This window comes from Oenanthe melanoleuca, chromosome 1A (assembly GCF_029582105.1).
Source record: "Oenanthe melanoleuca isolate GR-GAL-2019-014 chromosome 1A, OMel1.0, whole genome shotgun sequence".
Classification (NCBI taxonomy): Eukaryota; Metazoa; Chordata; class Aves; order Passeriformes; family Muscicapidae; genus Oenanthe; species Oenanthe melanoleuca.
Genome location: NC_079334.1, coordinates 10862450 through 10883721, shown reverse-complemented (window position 1 = coordinate 10883721; position 21272 = coordinate 10862450). Strand labels below are relative to the sequence as shown.

Below are 21272 nucleotides of genomic sequence, written 5' to 3'. Positions count from 1 at the left end.
CCTTCATAGTAAAAAAACCTAACAAAACAAAAATAAGCTTATGTTTATGTGTTTTAGCTTTTGTCCACTATCTCTTATCCTTTCACTCCATCCTGGAGAAGAGCCTAACTCCTTTTCTGCCTCCCATCAGGTGTTTATCATAGATGGGATTCCCCTCCAAGCTTTTTCTTCTTGAGGATAAGCAGTTCCAGCTCACTCAACCTTCCCTTGTGGGACAGATTTGTAGCCCCTTAATGATCTCGATGATCCTTCACTGGACTTACTGCCAGCATGTCCATACCTGCCTTGTACTGGGAAGCCCAGCACTGGACACAGCACTGGGCTGTGCTGGGCAGAATGGAAGGACCACCTCCCTTGATCTGCTGGCAGCTCTTCCCTGTGCAGCCCGGGTTCTCTTGGCTGTCTCTGCTGCAGAGGCTTGCTGTTGGCTCATGTTCAACTTGCTGTCTGTCTGAGTCCTTCTCTGCGAGGCTGTTCTCTCCCCCAGCATGAGCTGGGGCTCAGGGTGGCTTCTCCCTGCAGGGCTCTGCATTTTGTGCTGTTGAACATCGTGAGATTCCCATCAGGATATTTCTCCAGCCTGTCAAGGTGCCTCTGAATGGCAGAGGTGTCAACAGCTCTTTTGTATAATCTGAAATTTTGCCGAGGGGGCTCTGTCCCTTCATCTAGGTAATTCATAAACATGTTAAACAGTACTGGCCCCAATATTGTAGTCTGGAGTCACACCACCAATAACTGTCCTCCAGCTGGACTTCATTCCACTTACCACAACCCTTTGAGGCTGGTAGCTCAGCCAGTTTTCAGTCCACCTCACTTTTCTCCAGCCTGTTTAGAGGTTGTAAGAAGTTAAAAATCTGTATCAGTAAGTAAGGACCCATTGAATTATTGTTAACTAAAAGGTCCAGATAAATATTTCTTGACACAGGAGATTAAAAAGAAATAGTAATGCAGAGGCAGACAGAAAGTTGCAAAAGAGCAGGGAGAGGAAAGGAGGTGGGTAAGTACAGGTGGGAATTCTGCTATGAGATAAGCTGTGGCTTAGCTTTTCCTTTGTAAGAGACTTTGGAAATGTGGACTCATTTTTGGAGGAAAGTAAGTTGAAGTGTTAATAAGGAAGAGTTCACAATCTTGTTTGGAGATCTGAAAAAGCTGTACAGAAAACCTGAGCCATGCCATGGCTCAGTTTCATAAGGACAACTGGCTGAAATTAATGTACTGGATTCAAACCCTTCTTTTCCCCATAGGAGAACAATTTTCATTTGATTATTGTTGATTAGTACAAACTTTTCACTCTTGAGTATGGGAAATGATCCAGTACTTAATTATTAGGCATTGTGGATCTCAAGGTTGTGCATGCTATGTACACGTTTCTCTCAGCTGGTTCTGTTTCAATTGATACTAATTGGTTTTGTCAAAAGCAAAGATTCTGATAAGATGTCTTGTTATCAGGGTTTGTTTGAAGCTAATTAAACCCCTGAGACAGCACTACTGTGTTTTTTCATTCCTGTTGTGAAAAAAATGTGTTTATTTTGTTCACAGGCATATGAATTCCTGTGTTGCAGCTCTCACCTCCCTTTTTGCATGGGGTGTATCCTCCTGGAGGACAGCTCTGGCAATTTGTGCAGTCAATCTGTCTGTTGAAACAAACCAGGCAGGGAGGTGTCGGTAGGCCAAATGCCACTAAAATTAGATAGTTAATTATAGTCAAGGTCGTTTGGGAATTTGTGTTCCTGTCAGTAATTCTGTGACCAAACATCCTATTTCTGCATACTGGAAATACTCACATACTTCAAATACTGTAAAAAAAGATACCCTAGAAAAGAACTGAACCCTAAAATGAGCACAGGTGGGACCTGGCACCTAGGCTTCCTACGGAGCTGCATCCCTACTTGTCACCCAAGGCTTGTTTCATCTTTAGGACAGCAAAACAATCACTGATGGAGTAGCATCAAATGGATATGCTTCTATCACTCCAAAACTATTCCCCTCTTTTCCACTCAAGCTCTGTCTGGACACTGTGTTAAGATATGTTTCAATTCAAATGCTTGTAAGCAATTTTGTGCTAAAAATGTTCTTTGTGTATTCTGGAAAATCAATCTTTTTTTGAAATTGTATTTCAAGACTGGTGTATATAGTTTCTGTTTATGAAGGGTTTTTTATGGCATGCTTGCTCATGTTTGGTGAAAGGTTTGTAGTGTTTCTGTATGAGATGTTGGTGCATCTGCCTGTTTAGTCATGGAAAGGGACAGGATAACCTTTAGGGCAATCTGTTATAGTAGTGATGTAGCATCTTAACAGGCCTTCAAGGCAAGAGGAGAACTTCCATTTATTTTGGCTGGCTGTCTTATTGGAAAGAGAGAGGCATCCCAATAAGATTAAGCACACCAGTTTGCAAAATTTGTATTCGATGACTTTATTTTTCAGCTGCTGCTAATATTTTACTACTAACTTTATTTTACCACTGCTACTAATATTTGTTTCATAACAGTTCGAAAGAACTGTTATGGAAAGAGGAAATAAAACCTTGATCTTCCAAAACATCTCTTTAAAAGATTGCAACCTTCTCACTGAAAATTTATATTTTAAAAGGCTCATTTGTTGATTAATTTGAGAGCCTGGCTGTTATTTCCTCATGGCTTGAGAACATATTTCTTGCCTGACTTTGACTATGATTGTTACTTGTACTCTGCCTACTTCCATGAAAGCAGTTAAGGCTTTTAGAAAATCAGGTGATGAGGAGGAACTGTCTTGTTTGTTAACACTTTGTGCATGAACTAGAAAAAAATTATAAAGGGAGCTACACAAGAGCAGAGCTTGCTGTTGTTTAAGAGAAAGTTGCAGGTAACCCTGTGGCAGCAGGTACTGCTGGGATTTGTGAACTTGAAAGAGCAGTTGGATCCAAGTGATACAAGAGACACCACTGAGACCTGGAAAGTTTGAAGAACCTAAGGACAGGTCGACTGGCCTGTCTAATCACTGGATTCCTGTGCTTTCCTTGAAGCCAGGTTGTCATCTTGCCTTTCTTCCTTCTAGCAGCCTCCTCTAGGTTATGGTGGCAGGGCAGGGAGTAATGTTCTGTGTTGGTTTTTCTTGGTACTTCTAATGCTTTAGTACAGCTGGCATATGTTCATGGTAATATTCAAAACTAAATTTTTTTCTTCACTTTCTTTCTGAAGGTAAAAGAACATTATTTTCATGAGCTGTTAAGAACAGCTGCAGCTTTTTCCTGAACACTGGAGGAGATTTTAGGATGGGTTTCCTAGAAAAGTGGGAGGCAGAAGGTAGGTGCTAGCAGAACATCTTCCATTTACAGCAGACCTTTCCTTCTGGATAACTGTACAAATGGATTTTTCTTGCTCTCCAATGACCCAAAGAGGGATGCAGTTGTAGTTGCAACATATCTATTATCCTGTAAGTTGGAGTTTTTGTAGAGTGCTTTCTCTTTGATGGAATTGTATGTAAGAGCCAATCAGGATAAAAGGTGGCTGTTTCCAGTCTTTATTCACTGCTAGGCATTTCAGGGCTCTTGACCTTTCCTCAGCCCTTTAGGTTTTGTCAAAATTGTCTCCGCTTCTTGCTTCCATAGATTGTCCATGGGCTCCATGTTGCAATGTAGCAAAGACAGCAATGCATTTCATTCAGCACTAGTTGTCTGAAGGCACAGCTTGATATACTTCAGATATGTAATTTTGGTTAAGGGGTATGAGGAATGTGCCTGGAAAAGCATCGTTTGCTTCTCTTTTCTACAGAAATCTGGTGGCTTATGAGGAGAGAATGGATAAAGGAGGGAAGGGAGAAGAGGAAAACATCTGATGTTCTTCATCAGCTGGGAGGAAGGATATAAGAAAATCTGTAAAAAAAAAAAAAAAAAAAAAAAAAAAAAAAAAAAAAAAAAAACCAAAGAAAAAAAGTAAGATTAAGGAGACATAGATCTGCACTCCTGATTTTTTTTTTTCTTTTTTCTTCTCTGCAGTATCAGATTTTTCTTGTTCACAGAGAGACAAACAGACTCTTGTTTCAGGGGAAGAGGGTGGTGGGAGACCCGGGTAAGCAGCAAGGAATGTCCTGTTCACTGCCTCACTCAGCTCCAGGTCGAAGACATGCAGGGGGGAGGATTTTAATGTATAACGGGCAGCAAAGTGTCAGAAAACAAACAACAATGAAAACAAAATGCAGCCAGTAACCTTGGGGCTCTGACACTGAGCAAATGTTTATCAGAGGACGATTCTGCTGGACATCACTGGATAAGAATGAGTTGATGTCACTCTTGGCAAGGGCAGGAGCTCATTTTTTTCCACACAAACAGCACAACACAGCAAGAGGAAGGAGAGGGAACGGTGGGAAGGAGGGGAGGGGAAAGAGGAAGAGGAGGAGAGAGCTGTTTGCTATAAATTGTTCTAATAAAAATATATGAAAGCATGGCTTGTTTTGTTGGAAGGGGTCTCAGTGCTGGGACATAAATAGACAAAGGTTAAGGATGGACCAGGGCTCCTCCTACACTGTGGCTCTGCAGACCTGTCCGCTGATTCCTGACAGCTGTTGCGTAATTTGCTTTGACTTGCTCCCAGTCCAGAGTGTACTACAGGCTTATTCTTGTGGCCCTCATTCAACAAAACCTCATTTGGCTTCAATGGGAATTTCTGCTTGAATAAAGAAGTTCAGCTTTTGTGACCTCTGGTAGTTTCTGTGCCTGGCCAGTGAATAGGAGAACATCCCCTCACCCTCAATTTCTGTATGTTCTTATTTTAAAGCTTCATCATATTTTACACTTCAAGTAATGCAGAAAAATATCCCTAGGAAAAAAGAGACATCATAGCAGCAGCAGAACAGTGAAAGCTGCTTTTCAACAGGGACCACTCTCTAGCCAAGAAGAAAGAACTGGTAGATATTTGGTGAATTTGAAGGTGAGCAATCTTGGAAAGCACCTCAGAAAAGATATAGGTATGATGAGTGGATGTTGTGACAAACAGTTCTAGAAAAAGCTGCTCCTAGAAATGAAACAAAGAATCTTCTAAAACCAAAAAACCATGGGAAATCTTTAACAGCATCTAATCTATGGGTTGTCTGTTCTGAAACATCTACTGCTCATCTTTCTGCAGAGCATAGAAGTAACAGGTATTTTAAGAAAAAATTGTTTAAAAATATATAACAAGAATATGATTTGAATGGTGCTTGCTGTCTTCATGCATTGTAGCTCAGAGTACACCATTTCTAAAGTGGCTCAAGTTAAACTAGAAAAGAGCTCTCCTAGGCTGGAATAAGTGCCAGTACTGAGCCTTCTAGTAGTATAGATGTGAGGTACATTCTGTGTCATGTATCCTTCCCTTTCCTCACCCTCACCTTGTACATAGGTTGCTCTCAGCAGCTTGAGTTATCCAGACATCTCTAAGGTGTTTGTGTGGTTATCAAACAGCCTTTCAGGATACTGAGCACTTGTGGGAAATTGGACCATTCTCTTTCAGAACGTTACAGGATTTAAGAACTGGATTGTTTAGAGCCCAACTTTGCAAATCAGTTAAACAATATAAAGTGTTCAGCTGGCTCTCACTGCCAGACTTGTAGAGCTGCTGTGGCAGTGTAAGGAGGCAATCTTTTCATTTGACCCTCTTGGTATAGGGATTCCCTCAGGTATGTGTGACCCTCTGGAACCTTTTCCATTTGATCACTTCCTGCTAGACCATACTGTCTCATTCAGAATACTCAGCCAGCTTGGTGTGGAGGGAGCACACTGGAGTGTTCTCTGGTGAATGACCTTACTGGACTTGTGTGCACTTGAGACCTTTGCAGTGACTCAGCTCCTGGCATGAGGAAAGAGCAGTGAGTGCATCAGCCCTCCAGGCACACTGGACAAGGAAAAGAAAAAGCTTTTGTGTTTGTGTTGGCTGGAGCCTTTGATAAGTGCAGGCAGTTTAACTTGGGAAGGAGGAACATTCAGGTTTGTTGCATGTTCTAGTCCTTCACTGAAAGCTATCAGAACCAAACAAATAATTTAACTAACATTGCTGCAAGTGCTGTCCTCCTCTCCCTAAATTGAATCAAAGAAGGAGGGAAAAAAATCACACATTCATAAACTGTATAGTTGAATGAAAATATTTAAGACTCTAATGAATTTTTTGGAGAGTCTTAAGAAGTCAAAGCTCTGGACTTTAGAGTTCTAACGTGTTCTAAATTGTTTTATACCTTAACTTTAAAGACTTTGAAGAGGTAGATACTGTTACATGTTGCTGTTGCTCGGGTTTCTCTAGAGCTGGCTTTTCTATTCTTTTTTTCCCTAATCTGGGAAGAGATGCTTATGTGTCTGCACTACCACAGTTTGTTTTCTTATTGCTTTTAGACTTCTATTGTTAGAGCAGAGATGTGGAGTCAACATGTTGATATGCATTTATATTAGTAAGAACAAGAAATGCTTCATAATTTCAGAACAAAAAATGGTTCTTCTGTCATCCCCCTGTGATTACAGGTTCCCAGATGGTCAAAGTTCTTCCCCTTCTAGTTAAAAAAAAAGTGTGGCCTTTACCAAAATCTACCTCTCAGTCTGTTTTTGTGCTATTTGAAAAAGCAGTGCTAAAATCACTGCAAAAGTGGAGATGTTTGCGTAGGATCTGATACGAAAACAGCATCTGGAACAGCTACTTTCTGTTAATAGCTGCAGAATTAATTGCTGTCAGTGTCACAAACCAAGTTATTGTTTCAATGAAGAGAAAGTGAGCTTTATGGGCATATATATATATATATGTCTTAAACTTAGCAGCTGAGTAACTCTTCAGTGTTTTTAGTTCTATTTAGCTGTTGTGCATATTTTCTAGTGTTAGGAGCACATGGTATGAGTATGTCCTCGTGTCCCATAATTGCTCTCATTGGTGGTATTCCAGTGTTGTACATATCCATAATACAATGTATTTTTCTTCCCCTCACAGTGCAGGAAGATGATGCCAAGAGTGAATTCTGTGCTTGGGGAGGTGCTTTTAAGAGTTTGCATGCCAGACTCTGCCCCAGACTATGGAGGAATGTCTGTCTGTCTATCTCCAGATTACTCCAAGAGCAGGAGAGTTGATCTAACAGCTGTGAGGAAGGAGGACATGCTTATGGCTTTGTGTTTTGTGCTGCTTCTGAGACTTGTTGGCCCCCTTGTGAGCCAGCCTGGCTCAGTGGGATGAGGAGAAACCAGGAGTGACAAGTAGGTCGTTTTCTGGTAGGTTGGTGGGCTGAAACCATCTGTGCAGGAGCTTAGTGAGAACCAGAACTGGAACAAGAAAGGCAAGGGAGGGTGGCAGAGCAACAAGATGAATTTCATTTTCGGGAGAGCACCCCAGGATCTATCAGGGTGTAGTTCTGAGAGTGTGTCTTTGATAGGGAAAGGGGACTTTTCCAACTGCTGAGAGGCTTTCCAGAAGGAAAGGCTTTATAGGTGTTGTAATGGACCATGTAAGTACCTTGAGGGTGATGTGATTTAGGATGAGCAACACTCCACCTGCTGCATATTTAAAACCTTTCTGGTGAAGTTTTGCTGTGAAATGACTGATAATTTCCATGACAGACATAGGAAATAGGTTCATGCTGTGTGTGAGCACACCATCAGCAGGCTATATATAGAAAAATAAAAAATAAGGGGCGATGTTTTCACAGCTGCCCTGTTTTGAGGGGGTTAAGTGAAGGAATGAATGAATGGTTACATTCTGGCTGTTTCTAACTGCAGAGAAGTGGTGTGCATGGTGTGGAGTCCTGCTCAAGAAGCTCCTAGGATTTCTGACCCTGGGCTGTTACGTGTAGCTGGTAAAAGCAGCACTCCTAGACTGCTGTTACCTGGAAGGAGAGGATCACACAAATGTTGTTATTAGGTATTCAAAGCTTAAGTAGCAGCTTATTTTAATAGTGAGATTATGGTCTTTCATAATATTTTTACTAATGAGTTCATTTACTGAAGTGCAAAAGGAATGTAAACTGAAGAGGTGCAGTTTGCTTTATTTTTCCCCCCCTCCTCTGGGAATTTTAAAATTGTACTAAGGATTCCTTATTGTGCTTTGTCTTTCTTCAAGGCACGTTGCACTTAACAGTATTTGACAGAAGATGGTAAATACAGAGGTAATACAGAGCACAGTGGGCCACCTACTTCTGTGTAACTGTTGAATGTTTTAGGTGCCATAATAAGGCCCTCCAAGCTGAGTGATTAGTTTTTTAAAAAGACTGTCAGAAATAAATAGAGTGCGTGTTGTATCCTGCTTCTCTCCCCAACTCAGCTTTTAGGTCATTTCAGTATCCTAAATTTAGTTGCTATAATTTCATGCCAGCTCCATGTTTCCCATTGGACTTTTAAGTAGAGAACCACTTACCCTAAAAAACAAGAGAATCCAGTTAAATTTCTTATAAAAAAAAAGTAAGGAGCAATTTCTCAATTTCTGTAAAGTATATACTGTATGAGCTATGTATGTATGGATTATAAAATTTCAACTGTTTCCTCAGCCTCGTTTGGATTTTGCTGTTCCTGAATAGTGCAGCCATTTCAAGTCAGGCTGGTAAAGCCTTCGGAGAAGAAAAGTGTCATTCAAATTAAAGTTGCATGTGAAATGGCCTCCCACATTGCTAGCAAAACTGCTGAGTGATAAGTTGGGTTGCATGTGAGAAAATAAGATAAAGTAGAAAATGTCAACTCTGTTGCATTTACAAGTTTACTCTCCTTGTTTGCTATATTTTCCTGAATGCACATGGTGGAGATACCTGTGGCTAGAGCATACCAATAGTATATTTTGACAGTGCTTCTTCAATGCACATTTTAAATAGTGGTCTTGAAAAATAGGCAAAGGCCATGACATGGACATAATTCTTTTTATTATGGCAATGTGCCAACATTCTGTCCACTGTATTGTGCTGGTACAAAACTGATAGGAAGTAAATGAGTTGGAGCTGATGATCGTTGTGAGTCCCTTCCAACTCAGAATATATTCTCTGAATCTCTGAAAAATGTTGATAGGTACCAAAGAGAAACTGTGTTTCACATATATAAATGATGGTTACACCAGCACCAGCACTGGGCTTCATTTGCCATTATAAAGTATTGATAAAACATTCACCAGCAGATCCTATTACTTATTTAAAAAAACCTCTTTTCATGAAGGTTTTCTGTAGCACTTTTAAAACAGTTTTCTCTATGCATGGAAAAGAACGGAAACCTTGGATTTCTGCACCTGTTAGTGAATGGCCTGTTGATCAGTCTTGCTCCATGCTCTGCTGTGAAAATAAATTGCAAACAAGACTCTCAGATTTACATCTGAACTGAAGAAAATGCCCAAAAGTAAACTGACACTGCTGTCTGTAAATTTTCTCTAAACTTCTGGGTTTTTGGTGTAGGCAGCACAGTGCATGTGCCCCTACTGTTTACCTGGGGTTAGTGTGTGTACGCAGACTGGCTATTGTGGAATAGCAAACATACCCCAGCTTCACGTGGGTGCCCTTATACTTAGAAGTGATTTTAGATGTCACATTTTCTCTAAACCACAAAATGCTTGTATTTTGGGTTTCTTTTTTTCTGCTGGTGTGGGCTGTGTCTTGTGGATGAATACCCATGTACTTTTGCCTAAAATAAAAGAAATGTTGCTGTGAGGCTTATCTTTAATACTAGTAATAGAATCAGTTGCATGGGTTTTAGCTTGTAGATTTCTTAAAAAAATATTTAAAAGAAATTGAGTTTATTTGATCCTGCTGTCCTATTTCTCTTCCGTCTAGAGCCTAGAAAACTTTGCAGTGAGAGAGAGATACAAAAGGTAGTTAAGGTTCTATTATTTTAAGGAAGATGGGTAGACAGGTAAAGTTGAGACTCACTCAAGGCTTTGCACACATAAAATAATTGAAATGACATCTTGTTGTTGCTAAAATAGAGAAGTTCCCCTCTGTCCTTTTCTTCCCCTTCTCCTGGAACTAGCTCTGGTATTGGATCTTGTGGTGCTCTGATTCTTTTTGCTACCCTAGAGGACAGAGAAAACCACAGGATTAGTTGTCTATGGTATTAGTTGAGTGAATAATTTTCTGTGCAAGAGCAGTGGTGAGGCATGTGATGAGGAGGGTGGGAGTTGGATGGATCTTCCTTCCCGTGGAGCATGAGCTGGGGAGTCAGAAGGAAGAAGCTGTTGATTTGGCTCTGGCTTTTATGAACCATTAGTAGGTATCTGGGAGTCTGTGTGGGAGAGGCTGTCAGTGCTCAGCCCTTGTGGTGCTGTAGGAAATGAGGCTCCTCTGCTGCCTGTCCCGCTGGCATTTGGTATTTGAGGGCCAGAGAAGGGGAGGGATGTTCTGGTGCTGAAGTCATCAGGCCAAGGGACAGCAGCTTCCATGTGGTCTCAGATAAATCATCTAATCTCTTGGTGCCTTAGTTCCTCATCTTTTAAGATGATGTTACCCTTGTGGCTTTTGTGTTTGCAGAGTACTTAGAATAACAGGGTCAGCTGTAGCCCGTGGATATGATGTATCAGATGATGGTACTCCTTGGGTCTCTCTTGGTGTGTTTTCAAGAAAAAACGGGTGTTGCAAAGCAAAGACAGTTTATTGCATAGCACAGGAGCATCGTCTCTCACTTCCCTGTGAATAACCCTGCCTTTTTTCCCACCCTTGTGTCTATTTTTATACTTGAGGTCTTTTGCAGGAAGTTGGCCCTGTGATATTGTGTAGTTAAAACTTTCTTTTCCATATTACTTCTGTGCTCTAGAAGTGAAAAGTTAGTGGGGAGATGGACTAAGTAGGATCTTGACACTTTTAGGTGACAAAGTGCAGCTGTGTGCTTGCTTTAGACTATACTGTGTACCTTTTTCCCTACTGGAAGCTTAAAAAAAAGTTTCTAGTTTTGTGGCAATCTTTAGGAACTTTTTGAAGGTGTAACCCCAGGCAGTCTTGTACTTGCAGAGAGGCACATCTTAAGTGACTCCAGACTGAAATCTCAGTCCCTGCAGATGATGCACTATTCTCTTCTTTTGGACATTCAGGTTCCTAGCAATCTAAATGAGGCAGCATTTCTGATTTCTTTCAGCTTCATGTCTTTTAAAATGGAAGGTTTCATTTAAGCATTTTTTGCATCACTGAGAGACGTTTGTGTCTTTCAGCCGTCTTCAAAGTCCTGGTCATGATCTGGCTCCACGGTGGTAACTGCTGTGTGGCTCATACAAAGCCACAGATGGAGCAAAAGTCATCCAAACTTCAGTGGTGCAAAAAACTGTGTGCATGTTACTGGTTATGTGTGGCCATCCCTGTGGCAGAGAAAGCTCTAATCATGTATAGAAATCTGCAGAATGTAACTCTTAAGCAAAATGGGTCTTTGTTGGAAAGCAGAAGTATCACAACAAATACTTATTTAATGCAAATAATAAGAATTTATAACAGCATTATTCCCCTCTGCATCACAGTTTCTTTAATGTAAGTTATGTGCCCTCAATAGGTGGAAATGTGTAACATTGTGGGGTGTTTGTTTTAGAATTGTAGCAGGTTGCATTTTTATAGAAGCCTAAATGTCCTGAATCCTCTTAATGCTTGTTTTTTAAGACACATGGTAGAGCAACAAATGGGGAGGTGATTTATGTATCTTGGTGACTAATGTCTTGCAGGGTGTAACTTAGAGAATGTTAGGAAACTGTCCCCAGGTGGGGAATTCACACAGAGGTCATATTTGAGCTCTGTGGTCAGAAAAGTTTCCTCTTAAATGATATGACAAGAGGAGAGTCTTCAGCCCATCTGTCACCCATGCAGAAGTAAATGGTCACATGGTACTGACTCCAAAGTAGAGGGAAAATCTGCTGCTCCAGCCAACATTCCTTGCAACAATACAAATGTGTTCTTTGCTCACACAATAGCTATTCAGTTTGCCTACAGTCATTGTGCTTCCCCACTAAAGTTCAAAGGAATTGAAAATATACACAGGCGATAAAGCCAACTTTTGTTTTGCAGTGAATATGTATTTTAGTACAAGGTATTTGTTCAGTGAGATTTTTAGAAAATTGGCTGCTCTTAGTAAAAGATTGTGTGGTCATCCACATTTCAGCTTAAAGATTTCTGGGTGAATAGTAGTGATTTTATTTTTATTTCATTTTTCATTTTCTTTAGGATTGACTTTTACTAATTGCCTTTTTCTCAAGGGTGGCCTGAGTTTTCAAATTTGTGTGTATAAATATTTATGTTTCCTAAGTCAGGTGTTATTAAAAACATACAAACAAAACCTTCTTCAAGCAACCAAAAGTAAACCATCAAAACCCCCACAGCAACACCAAAACAACCTTCAGAAGAGTTATTTTAACTATTCAGGCTTTGCTGAAAAATTTTGTATTTTCTTAGTTTTCAAGAATGAGAGAGGAAGTGCACAATTAGAATTCAAAGCATTTAGTCAGTAAGAGTCATGTAAATCCAATTACCATATCTGTATGCAAATATTTTAATAACTTTTATTCTGCTGCACATAGGTGTTCAGAATTCTTTCTTTTTCAGTAGGTGATACTGAAGTGCTCCTGCATGGAGAATATATGGAAATGAGCTCTATTTCAGCTAATAACGAGTCACTGCCTCCAAACATGTGCAAGCAGCAACAGCCAAGAAACAAGACTCGGTCTTTAGGGATGTAATTTCATCTGTTTCTTGTATGGATCTTTTCTTGGCACTTAGAAATCTTGAAGGTACTGGCAAAACAATCTTCCCATGCAAATAGCAACAAGGAAGACAATGATAATAGTTAACCTCTGGCCACTGAGGCCAGACTTTATTTAAGAAGCTGACTGGACTGGGTAGCTTCTACCTAAGAGCTTTAGAAATGCTTAATGAAGCAAGTTGATAGTTCTTAAATACTCTTGGAACACAGAAAAATTCCTGGAAACTTGAAAAAACACTAATTCTTTTTGAGCTGAAACTAATGTTGCCTTAATGATAGTAAATGAAATTACTATATATACTACATTTTTATTATATACTATAGTAATTGTAATCTACTCAAATTCATGTGGAGTAGAAGAGCTGAAAAATTTTACTGTCTTGGATTAATTTTATGAAGAGGAATATCATAAAATAATGAGGGTAGCAAGAGAAGTGGGAATGGCTGAATTAAGTTTCAGGCATGTGGGTTTGAAGAATGGTAGAAGGAAAAGCAGTGTACTTAAAGCAGTGTGAGGGGACTTGTAGGCAAAAAGATACCCACACTCCAAAAATAAACAAAAAAAGTCCGAAACCCAGGCAAAAAAGAAACTTGTGTTTGGAGAGCAAAAGTTTAAAAACTGCAGTGGATTACATAGGAAGTAATCAGAAAAGCAGAACAGAAATTTCCTTCAAAATGGCTTGAAGGAAGGCCATTGTATGCACTTAATAAAAGCTTTTTAGGTTCTCTAGAAGCTTGCTGGAGAGGCTGTGGGATTGTTTTCAGAGAAGGCTTTCAGAAAAGCATGATTCTTTACAAGGATGAATGAGAAGTGTTCCAGAAGAGGTTTTAGGAAAAAATGGTAATGCCCATTGTAATAGACTTCCAAAACCAGGTACCAGCATCAGGAATGCCTCTGTAAAGGTGACAAGCCATTGGTAACCATGGTGTGGAATCTGATGCTTTATTTAACTTTGATCTTGAGGGAAGAGGTGATGACACGTGCAACACACTGTAATGCACACTCTTTAAAAAGCATGTTGTTGATTGGCAGGCCCTGCAAAGGGGTAGCAGTTATAAAAGCAACTGCATTTTTAGAGGTGTGACCAATATGCTCTGGAGAAGAATTGACTTGGCTTTTAAAGAGAGAAGTGAGGTTAGAGGCATTTGAAGGTATTACAGAGGTAATCTAAGAAATTAGGTTATCTATGGGAGAGGAGACTGATCCAGTGGGTTTTTTGAGCATGGAAAGATGTTAGAATGAAGAACAGCCTGCTCAGACTTCTGTTGTGTCACAGCAGAACTACAGAGCATTAAGCAAGTCAGAAGGGTTTTTTTTACTCTGTGTAAATAAGCATTGTAGTTACTATCACAGGATTTTGTGGAGGTAAAGGTATACCTTTCAAAAAGGAGTAGTAAAATTCAAGTATCCACAGCTTCACTGACCACAGACTTTTCTGCCTGAAAATTCTATTAATAACTTGGGAGGCATGAAGAAGATTTTTTTTTTTTTCCTAAATGTCCACTGTTGTTAGATGTTGGAAGCACTATTCTGGGCAAGGTAGACTTCTGGTCTGATTTAAGAAGGTGTAACTTCTCTTATATTCTATAGAAAGGTTGGTTAGCTTATGACAGCAACTTTTTCTGCCCTTAGAATTAGTAATAAGACCCCAAAACATCTTATGCTTTGCTGTCTGTAATAATAAATTAACAACATATTGCTTTTCTTTTTGTAATGCCTGCTGTAACTGGTTGAAAAGTGGATTGACAAGTAGAAGTACAGAAGTCAAAAAGAAATATTAATGCTTTTCAGATTGGAAAGCACTCAAGGTGGTGTTGGGATTGCCCACTAAAGCAGCAGAACATAACTATGGTGGCGTACTGTGTTCTGTATGTGTGTAGAATCAGTATTGCGTGAAAAGCTTTCTTTCAAGAGCTTCACTTCTAGTCATAAAAATGCTTTTTAAGCTAACAGCTTTCTTCTGCTCCGTAGGATATGATTTGTTGGACGTGTATGTTGACCTGGAACCAGCAAGGAGATGACTAAGTAGGAGGAAAATGGTTTTAACATGCTTCTGCTTTGCCAAGGAATATGGAAACAATAACAGATTTGTCAAGTCTGTGGGTCAGCTAGCCTTGTAGTGATATATGATATTTCTCTGTGCACGACATACTTGGTGTACTGAGCTGTTTTTTTCTGAAGCACTATTGTGTGTTAGAAATGTGACTCTTTCTTTGTCTCAGCTGCTGTTTGTCACCTCCTGGTCATGCTGCTTACTGACCAGACGTGTCCGAGTAGGTGGGAGATTTGACGTCTCATCATCACGGCAGGCACAGAGGTGGTCTGTGGTTGTCCTTGTTTTATGGTGTAATTGGATAGCCAGGACTGTGCAATGTTTGCCACTTGCCAAGCCCTTCTGGTCCATGCACTGGAGCTGTGCAGAAGGCCCTCTCCCATTCTCCCATTCTCCCATTCTCCCATTCCTGTTTTCCCCAGCCACAACACCCCCTGTGCAGCCCTCTCTCCTCATCAGGGATGTATTGTATCCCTCATGTGCCAAGCAGCCTCTTCCCAAGGCTTCAGACCCTGCACAGAGGATTCCTGGTGTGCTTCCTTCTCTGGAAGAGAACCAGTAGCTTGAAAAATGAGTATTCAGTTTATTAAGAAATGAAAGCTCTCAATGCTGTTTTCTTTTCATTTAAGAGCTCTTGGGGGGCTGCGGAATAATAATCCCACTGAAGAAATCACAGGAACACCATTTCCTCAGTGCAGAAGGGATAGTACCCCAGTGGTTGATTGCTCTGAGGTGTGCTGGTGGCCAGGTTCAAGTTATGGATGTTTCAGGAGTGAGCCTGAACCACTCAGTGACCTCTGTTTCTCCCCTTTTTGGCACGTGTGAGAGTGACCTAATAAATATATTATTGCAACAGATGTGATCTCATATCCTCTTACAAACCACATACAGACCAGTCACTGAGGGATGGCCCTGTTCAGTGGAGAGGTCCAAATGTGGGACAAGGTTTTAAGAAGGAAGCAATGATGTTCAGGAGGAGAGCTTTTTACTAATACATTAGATTAATATAAACAAGATTTGCTGGAAAAATAAAATGCAGTGAATTAATTAAATCATAGAATGGTTTTGGTTGGGAGGGACCTCTGAAGATCATCCTGTCATCACACCATCCTGTCATGGGCAGAGACATCTTTCACACCCTTTCACTAGATGAGGTTGCTCAAAGCTCCATCCGACCTTACCTTGAACACTTCCAGGGATGGGACATCCAACTTCCCAACACCTTCATTGTAAACATGTCTTCCTTATGTCCAATTTAAATTTCTTCTGGTTTAAAACTATTGTCCCTTGTCGTGTCACCTAAAGGCCCTGGTAAAAATTTCTCCTTGTCTTTTTCACAGGCCCCTTTAAATATTGAAAGGCTATGATAAAGTCTCCCTGGAGGTTTCTGTTTTTCAGACTGAACAACGCCAGCTCTCTGTCTTTCCACACAGGAGAGGTGTTCCAGCCTCCTGACCATTTCTGTGTCCCTCCTGTGGCCTCACTCTAGCAGATCCATGCCTAAGAGCTGGATGCAGTGCTCCAGGTGGGGCCTCACCTGAGTGGGGCAGAGGGGAATGTCAGTAAAAAATGTGAATATTTATAGCATGGTTGGTAAGTGGTTTCAGTGAGCAGCAGAAAATGGTGGATTGACCTTCTGACAATGGGAGTTCCTGCCAGGCTGCATGGCCTTTTTGGGCTGTTGTTTACTGTACTTTTTCCTTTCTTGCAAGTGGAAAATAAGCTAAATTGTTCTCTGGCATTGTCAGCATTATCCCAGAGGTCTTTGGAGAAGCTAATTCCTTTGGTTTCTCCCTACTGCATCACCCAGAATAATGCCATAGTCTATCTTTAAGCAGCATATGATGCTTGTTTTTTATCCCTAGTACAAACATTTGTACTGGATTGTATTTCCCTCTCTGCCTTCTTATGAAACAATTCCAGCTGAATAGGGAATGTCTCCCTTCACTCAAGCTTGTGTTTTTCTGGATAGGAAATGAAAGGCTCAGGTTTATTAATTTTTCTTTCAGCTTTATGTAACCTGTACAAGGCTGTAAGTACATGAGTTTAAGTAGCATATTCTTTATTAGCTCATTTTACAGTCCTTGGCCTGTTCCACTTCAAAACTCTCATAAGCAGCATAAGTTGGCTAAAGTACATACTTCATGTTAATTAAATCTCTTAAACAGTGTCTAATTTTCTTTTTCCTCTTGAAGTTGGTGAGAGATTAGTAATAAAAGAAAATTAGTTGGCTGATAGCATCATGTATTTGATCAGTGCAGAGACAGGATAAGTGCCTCAGGTGTATGGTGAACTCTTCATTCCTGTGTGAACATTCAGCATATTAAAAGTTGACATTATTTGAACATTCATCCTGACAAGATATTGTAAAAGATCCCAATTTGTGAGCTGAGGAAGCAATAGAACATGAAACATAAACAATTTTTAAAAAGCCTTATTTCCTTCAGTGGGTTTGTTCCTGTTACAGTTTCGTACTTTACCTGAAAGTAGATCTGAAAGATCTGCAACTGATACTCATGAATCTAAGATTTTGAGATTATTCCCTCCAAAATATAAAAATTTGACTGTTGCTAGTATAGGGTTTTGAGACTAAATGGATTGTTTCCTCTCCTGACCTCTTGACTGAGGAAACACAGTTGTAGTGAACAAATCAGTAAAACAAAATTACCTTTTTTAAAAATCTCTTATGATGAAGTTTTGTGTTGAGAGCAATTGAAAGCATCCTGGGAGAATAAGATGTTGAGTACTGAAGAAATGTAAACCTGCTTCTTCATATTTGATGAAGTTACTGTCCTAGTTTTACTTTCATTTTGATCTGCAGATGTTTTCAAAAAAGTTTATCTTGCTCATATTCATGAGATACTTCTGACTTGCTTCTTGGTTTCTATCTTGTTCTTGTACTTTAGCAAGAAGTCGATGTCACCAGTTGTAGCTTCCAATAGGGATGGGGGCCATTCAAAATACTTTCCATTTTCCACTGAGGTACATTCTTAGAAGAGCTTTTCCAGTCCAAATAACTGGCATTTATTACTTTTTAATTGCTTAGTGTGATACTTGCTTACATTTGCTGTTTTAATGTCTTTTCCTGTCTGTAAAATGAGAGTCCCAGAGGGCACATGCGTGCAGTCACTGAATTCAGTTTACATTGATGGATGTTTTGGGAAAAGCATATTGTGTGTATGTGCAGTTTGTCACTGATGGTGTCCCAACAAGAAAAAAGTTGTGCTAATGCTGAAGGAAAATGACATGAAACTAAGTAAATGAAATAGCAAAAAAAAGGATGGCCTGAGAGCCGAGAGTCATTTTTTCCAGCTGCTGTGGGGAAGGCGGTCAGTGTGGCACACACATGCTTCAGCTCAGCAGACATTCTCAAGTTGCACTATATAGGCAACAGTGAGCAGGAGAAATTTCTCTGGGCAATTTTGCTCCTCTGAATATTACCAGTGTCCCACTTTTAAGTCCAGTGTCTATTTTTTGGTGAGCTTTTTGTGAAACCTGGTCATGAAAGTAGGTAGAGATCTTAATTCCATATTAAAGAAACAGAACGAGATATATTGCTGGTCTTTGAGAGTCTAAAGAGAAGCCATAGAAGGTTAAAAGGGTTTTAAAGTTTTAAAAAAGACAAGGTAGGCAAAATCTGGACATTTCACCCCGATAATTTAAATTAAGGTGGGCCATTTGTTTACTTGGGTTTATTTTGGGGGACCAGTGAATTTTTAGATCTGTGGTCTTGGCAGTGTGAGTCTAGTGAAAATAGTATGACTCCAGTGCCCTTCTGGGAATGTGGATTTCAACTCCTTCCTCTTCTGGTGTACATAAATGAGGAGAGGGCTCATTCTTCACAGTTTAGGACTGCTTGTGAGGATAAAAAACAGGACTTGCATATTGCTGAAAACCAAGGGGATATGCATTATGGACATACATTTAGAGTCTGTTTAGGTTCTGTCAGGGAGGGCCAAGCTCTGTGGCAAACTGTTCTATGCACTGCTTTAAATTCAAAACATCCCTAAATGATTCTGCATTAGCTTTTCATCACCCCTCATAAATCTTGTCTGCTGGGTTTGTTCTGCTGTCTGCAGCAGAACTAATAGTAGGAGCAGTCAGATTAACTGTGGGCCTGCCTTTGCTTTGCAGGGCTCCTGAGCGGGCAGACGTCGCCGACCAACGCCAAGCTGGAGAAGCTGGAGCCGCAGCAGGTGCTGCAGCTGTGCCTGCGCTACCAGGAGCACCTGCACCAGTGCGCCGAGGCCGTGGCCTTCGACCAGAACGCGCTGGTGAAGCGCATCAAGGAGGTGCGCGCCGGGGAGGGGCTGGGGGGGCCCTGGGGCAGCAGCCTGCAGGGCAGCCTGTGCAGGAGGGCAGAGCAGCCCTGTGGCTGTGCCCTGAGGGCCAGGTCCCCGGGCTGTCTCTGGCAGCTGCTGTGTTTGTGGGCTGTGCCCGAGGAGGCCTGGCCGCAAGCAGCGGCTGCTCCTCTGGAATCACAAGTGCCGCAAGCAGCTCTTGAAGAAGTGAAAGATTACTGAAGTTTTTAAGGTAGCTTTCCTTGTTTAGGTCTGTATAGTATACTTTCTATTATGCCCCATGGTTAGGCTCTAATTTAAGGAAGGAAACAGTTATCGTAGTGTCTTCTGTGGCTGGAGAAGGTAATACTTCTGTGGATTTGTAGAGCTAGGTTTGTTTCAAAGCCCATAACATGTCATCTCATTTCTGACCTCTATGGCAAAAAGGTCTCCTGTGCTGCTGTTTTCACCACTAAACCATCGTTTGGAAACCACTGATCTGTTTAAATATTGAATGATACTGTTTGAGATTGAATTAGTTCCTGGGATGAGCATCCTGTAATGGGATTGTCTCATGTGTACTGATGCTGGAAGCAGTAGCATGGCTGCCTGATTTTTTTATTTTTTTTTTTAATCAAGACAGACTGGCATGACAGGGAAATACTGCTTGAGGTGTTTTCTCAGATACTCCCAGATTTGAAGAAGAGCTGGTGAATTCTACAAATGTCAAAAGTCCTTGAGACCAAATACCTTTTCAGTGTCAAAAAAGTGTTTTTGAGCATGTGGTTAATTTTTATTGATGCAGTATAAACATTGACCTTGATTTGTTGTTGCTCTTTTGGCTTAGAGTTAAGAAAATCCCACATGACAAACTGGGTAATAAATTTGATTAATGGGCTGTTTTGAGAAGCTGCTGTCATCATGAAGTTGTAAGTCCAAAATAATGTGGGAAGCATTAAAAAGGCCTTTTTACTTCGGTGTATCAAGGTCTGAAGCCAGCTATTACACAAGACATAAAGATATTTGCAGATGTTGGTGACTCAGATCACACAGTCTCAGAAATGGGATTTAATTGCCAGCCTAATGACAGTGTGCTGCATTAGTCCAAGCAGATTGTAATTCTTTTGGCTGTTAAAGTGTGAGAGGGAATAGTGACATGATTTAAAGTCATGGTAGACACCACCACTACAATCTTCATTATTTAGGTTTGCCTTCTATAGGGCAAGTGACAGAGTCTCTTTTGAACTATCTGCAGTGGTTTTCTTCCAGTTCATAAGGCTTGTGATTATCTTTCATCTAAAATAAATTAAATGATGATATTGATATTTGCACTAGCTTCTTTTATAACAGCCTCCTCTGACAAAGTGATGGAAAAATGGGGAATTCTGTAAGTCAGGGAACTGACAAATCAGCTGTGGTTCAGTTTTTTTTTGGTCACAACTTCTAAGTAACTTCAGATGCTTTTAGTCTCTCTGCCAGATCTGGTGAGTTTTTACTGTTGATTTTCCTAATAATTTTAAAATGTTTTTCTTGCTTTGGCTGTTCTGCATGTGTGTTCTGGAGGATCTGGGTGGGACCCACTTGGCTTAAATACTTCTTTCCAAATTGTTTGGGCTCTCCTTGATGCACTAAATTGAACCACTGCTGACAGTTGTTGACAACACGGGGTGCAGCTGAACCAGAGCAGGGGATGTCTCTCCTTACAAGTGCAGACAAAGGAAATCGCCTTTGGCTTCACCCGTTTGTCAGCAATGATTTAGTTTTGCTGTGTACACAAAGCTTTGACCCTTAGTAAAGTGTAAAAATGAGAGAGAAAATCAAGTGTCTTGTGAAAAGCAGAATGTGTGCATGAGCTGAGACAGTAAATTCTTTTATCCACATTTTGGTAGCCAGTATTTCCCTTTCCCTTTCTTTAACAGTGTAAGTACTGAAGTGTTTTTCTTCTGATAATAGACTTGTCAAATGACTGATGCTTTTAACTTTCTACAAAATGTTGGTTAGTTTCAGTCTCTGATTTCCTACCATTTGTCTGAGGTATGTTCACTTCTCAGATGCTAACTGTGGCAATAGTCCTGCTGTATAATATGCTACACGCACACTGGCTGCAGCCAGGATTTTTTTTTAGTCTTTCCTTGACAAAATGTCCCAGAGCAAATATCTTTTGTTCATTGTCTGTGTCACCAGGAAAGAAGTTTCCTGGATTCTGTCAAAACTCAGAAGTACTGCTGTAAATTAATTGGTCCTCAATAACTCAGAATTGACTGTGGTGGCTTGCAAATCAGCACACAGTCTGAATTACAATGGTTCTGAATAGGAAAGAGA

The 21272-nt window shown here is 40.5% G+C and overlaps 1 protein-coding gene across 1 annotated transcript in view; it reads left to right on the top strand.

The window, feature by feature from the left end:
• Positions 1-21272, top strand: part of BORCS5 (BLOC-1 related complex subunit 5) — a 59927-nt gene that overhangs the window by 23955 nt on the left and 14700 nt on the right. The window contains exon 3 of the mRNA XM_056481932.1: positions 18805-18962. Within this exon, the coding sequence (XP_056337907.1) occupies positions 18805-18962 (158 nt within the window). The remainder of the gene's footprint in view (positions 1-18804; positions 18963-21272) is intronic.